Source organism: Mus caroli, unplaced genomic scaffold, assembly GCF_900094665.2.
Source record: "Mus caroli unplaced genomic scaffold, CAROLI_EIJ_v1.1 scaffold_13969_U2_1, whole genome shotgun sequence".
In the NCBI taxonomy this organism is placed as follows: Eukaryota; Metazoa; Chordata; class Mammalia; order Rodentia; family Muridae; genus Mus; species Mus caroli.
Window position 1 is genome coordinate 4,905 of NW_018391076.1, and position 4,984 is coordinate 9,888.

General features: G+C 36.1%; 1 protein-coding gene across 1 annotated transcript; it reads right to left on the bottom strand.

The window, feature by feature from the left end:
• Positions 1-1,387: 1,387 nt before the first annotated feature.
• On the bottom strand, positions 1,388-4,222 carry LOC110288983 (zinc finger protein 431-like; the record flags this gene model as incomplete). The annotated part of the gene is made up of 3 exons (XM_029473913.1): positions 1,388-2,816; positions 3,846-3,906; positions 4,096-4,222. Coding segments are annotated over 3 exons (1,617 nt in total), but the record flags the coding sequence as incomplete, so codon positions are not given.
• Between the last annotated feature and the right edge of the window lie 762 nt (positions 4,223-4,984).

Below are 4,984 nucleotides of genomic sequence, written 5' to 3' on the forward strand. Positions count from 1 at the left end.
TTTACGTGTTTGTTCTTCCTATGAACCTTACAAATTGTGAAGAAGCCTGGGATTAAACATTTCAAAAACTAATAGTCACATAACAGTGATCTTTCTCGAATTGCTTCAATGCATCAGCAACACATCCCATGGAACATTTTGGAACTTTCTCTTAGACCGTATAACACAATGGGGTGGTCCTCTTCAGAGAAGGATCATTTAATCTGTTAGAGCATCTACTGGACTCCTTGTCTGGCTTAAGAGGCCTTTACGGTGCTTCAATCTCTAGTCCATGTTGGTCATTTTGGTACCTCTTATTGTCTCAAGTGAAACAAGCTGCTTTATAATTAATGCCTAAGCTTACTCCATATCCCTACAGTAGTGGGCTTGCAGGAGCTAACAGAAGTAGAGGTATGATTGTACTTTCTCAGATTACTCATCAATATTGTCATCACCTTAGCAATTTCCCAAAGATTAGTTATTTTCTAGCTCAGGGTTCAACATCCATAAAACCCTAGGCATGACACACACAACTATAATCTTAACCTTCAAGAGGTAGACGTAGGAGGACTTTTAATTCAAGACAACTCTCGACTACATGTAAGATTCTATCTTAATATATACTGTCCTCATGGGGGCGGGGAAATGGAAAGGAAAAGTAGATGTAGAAGAATATATATGTGGAAAATGGAAGGAGAGGGGAAGGAAAAAGGAGACTATTTAAAACATGTTATTTCTGTTATCAAACATGCAGAGAAATATCTGCTTGTCAGTTTCTCTCCAATGTGTTATCTTTTTTGATATATATATTGGTTTTTCAAGACGGGGTGTCTCTATGTAGCCCTCACTGACCTTGAACTAAAAAATCACCTGCCTCTGCCTCCCAAGTGCTGAGATTAAAGGCATGTGCCACTACTGCCTCGCTATGCTGTTCATCTTAATTTGGGTTTTATTGATGTGAAAAAAAATATACCAAGATAAAGGCAACTCTTATGAAGGACATTTAATTGGGGGTATTGTACAGATTCAAAGTTTCAGTCTATTATCATCAAGGCGAAAAGAACAGCAGTGTCCAAGCAGACATGGTGCTGGAAGAAAGGAGAATTTGACAACTTGATCAGAAGGCAGCCAGAAGACACTTCTGCCCTGGGTGGAGCTTAAGCATAGGATCTCAGAGTCCAAGCCCACAGTGACAGACTTTCTCAAATGCCACATCTACTCCAAAAGGCCATACTTCCTAATACGGCCACTCTCCAAGGTCCAAGTATATTTAAACCACCACACCTTTCAATATCACTGTAAAGGCTTTACCACATTAGTTATATTCATAGGGTTACTCTTTAGTATGTGTCCTTTTATGTAGTTTTAGGCACATTGATTGTGAATAGGCTTTACCACATTGTCTACATTAATAAGTTTTCTCTCCAATATGAATTCTTTCATGTTTTCGAAGTGAAGCATGATGAACAAAGGATTTACTACATTGCTTACATTCATAGGATTTCTCTCCAGTATGTATTCTTTTATGTACTTGGTAATAATTTTGACATGCAAAGGCTTTGCCACATTGCTTACATTCATAGGGCTTCTCTCCAGTATGTGTTCTTTTATGTACTTGGAACATACTATGATATGCAAAGCCTTTACCACACTGATCACACTTGTAAGGTGTCTCTTCATTATGTGTTGTTATTTTGTGTATTTTGAGATAACCGTAGTGTACAAAGGCTTTGCCACATTGATCACACTTGTAAGGTTTCTCTCCAGTATGAATTCTTTCATGTATTCGAAGTTGACCACAAGAAGCAAAGGATTTACTACATTGCTTACATTCATAGGGTTTCTCTCCAGTATGTATTCTTTTATGTACTTGGTATTGATTTTGATATGCAAAGGCTTTGCCACATTGCTTACATTCATAGGGCTTCTCTCCAGTATGTATTCTTTTATGTATTTGGTAATAATTTTGACATGCAAAGGCTTTGCCACATTGCTTACATTCATAGGGCTTCTCTCCAGTATGTGCTCTTTTATGTACTTCGAACCTTCCATGATATGCAAAGCCTTTACCACACTGATCACACTTGTAAGGTTTCTCTTCAGTATGTGTTGTTATTTTATGCATTTTGAGATTACCTTGGTGTGAAAAGGCTTTTCCACATTGATCACATTTGTAAGGTTTCTCTCCAGTATGAATTCTTTCATGTATTCGAAGGTGACCATGAGATTCAAAGGTTTTACTACATTGATTACATTCATAGGGTTTCTCTCCACTATGTGTTCTTTCATGTATTCGAAGTTGACCATGACAAGCAAAGGTTTTACTACATTGATTACATTCATATGGTTTCTCTTCAGTATGAATTCTTTCATGTATTCGAAGTTGACGATGAGAAGCAAAGGATTTAGTACATTGATTACATTCATAGGGTTTGTGTTCAGTATGCATTCTTTTATGCATTCGAAGATTACCAGGGTATGCAAAGGCTTTAGAACATTGATCACATTTGTAACATTTCACTCGAGTATGAATTCTTTCATGTTTTCGAAGTTGACCATGAGAAGCAAAGGATTTACTACATTGCTTACATTCATAGGCTTTCTCTCCACTATGTGTTCTTTCATGTATCTGGAGATTATGGGGTCTTGCATAGGCTTTACCACATTGACTGCATTTGTAGCGTTTCTCTCCAGTGTGTGTTATTTTCTGCATTCGGAAACTACTGTGATGAACAAAGGCTTCACCACACTGAATGCCTTCAGAGGGATTCTCTCCAGTAAGACTTCTGTCATTCCTGCAAAGGTAATTGGCACATGTGAAAGCTTTGCCACATTCACTGTACCAATGAATATTTTTTTATCTGTAGGAATTAATATTACAATTTGGTCTAATTGGAAAGAAGAATCACATCTTAAGATTTTTATCACTTTGTTTACATTCATGGGTTCCCCTTCATTATGCTTTGTTTTGCTTGCCTGTAATGGTAAGAGTATTATTACATGGCTTACATTTGTAGAATCCTTCTTCTCTATAATATTTTTCACAAATTTGAAGAGAAATGGAAGAGCTCAGAGCTTTACCACACTGAGTACATTCATAAACTTTCTATATTGTGAAAAACACTACATTTTCACACTACATTGGCAAAAAAAAAAAAAAAAAAAAAAAAACAAAAAAAAAAAAAAAACAGGACAAATAGAAAAGAATTTCTACAATCCTAGTATTCATATGGATTTTCTGCAGTGTGCGTTTGGGGGTATATTCCCACTGAAATTGGAAAACAAACTTATTGTAAACTTGTAGACATTGAGAAAGTTTGCTCAAGCGTGGACTACTACATACATTTCAATATTTATGTGAGAGAGAGTTACATTGCTTATTTCAATATGCCTATGCTCACATGGCTTGTATCCATTGTGACACAGGATATACCTATTAAAAAAAATAACAAATGAAAGATTTTCACATTACATTCATGAAGTTTGGTTGTTTGTCCATCATAGACGTATGGTATAGGCATTAAGTTTTCTCCTCAACAACATTCCTGACTCTCATAAACTGCCCCACTCACTTAAACTTAGCAATGTTACTATAGGAGTAATCAGCTTTCCTATGAAATATTTGCTTATTACAAACATACACTTATCACCTAATATATATCTTGGCAATATGTGAATGGTATGAGACTAAAATCAGACACCTGACATTGAGGTATTGGGATTTTTGAGAATTTAATCAACTCACTTAAAGAATTGCTTTTTTTTTTTTTTTAAAAAAAAAAACACTGTTGCTTTCTTTAAAAGTTCCAGGACACGTTAACTTTTCTTTATAAGCATATCCATACCAACTTGAACATGAAAATTACCTCCCATGTCTTCTGGAACTTTGACAATGTTCTTCAATATTATGCTCTTCCCAATTGTAGCCTAAAACATAGTACCAGAAAATGTATGATTATATTATTGGAAATTAGGCAAATTTAAGTTACTATCTTTAGTAAACCTGATTTGTTCACCTCATTCTTCCTCATTCTCAAGTGAAATTACAGAAAAGCATCAATAAGAAGAAAACAGTTGTTCCCTTATTTTAAAAAGTGAAAGAAAATTCAGTCTTACCTACAGCATTGAGGTTCCTGTAGGTCTCCAACATCACATCTTTGTAGAGACTCTTCTGTGAAGGATTCAGCAAAGCCCATTCTTCTTGAGTGAAGTTCACATACACATCATCATAGGTCAATGCATCCTAAAACATTCCATACATGTGTACAACAGAAACCATGACACCAACATCACTGTAAATGTATGCTTCAATGACAATATGTTTGTATGATTCTGGTGCTTCCCCTACTTATTTCATGACCAAGAAGTTCTAATGCAATTACCAAGTCATCTTAGAAGGAAACTGAGTAATAAGGTTCAATTCTGTCATTTCTTTGCTTTTAGAATAGGATTTAGCCTTACTAGAGAAATGCTAATTAACAGAGAGAGAGAGAGAGAGAGAGAGAGAGAGAGAGAGAGAGAGAGAGAGAAGCAGTACTGAGCATACATCAGAGAAATTGGGCAAGCTGAGCATATTAGTTCATGTCTTTAATCGCAGCACTCAGGAGACAGAAGCAAGTATATCTTTGGTCTATCAGGACAGCCACAGGTACATATTAAGACCCTGTCTCACCTATAAGAATCAATCTAACAAACAAGAAAGATAGAAAGGACTCAGATGTTTTTACTGGAGTTCCTAGAAAGAATTACACATTCACTCCAGTTCTCTATTCATCTTCCAGCCTCCTGATGTGGCCCAGCTTAATCTGTAACAGTAACAAGATCTTACTAAAAAGGGATGCATCTTTAAACACACACAAATAGACCTATGAAAATATTGGCAATGTCAATATTGATGCTACATGGGACAGGAGATGGCTCAGCAGTGAAGAGCTCTTCCTAGGCTTGCAAATAATTGGGCTCAATTGCCAGTACCTTCAAGGGGGCTTCAGAACTATCAATTACT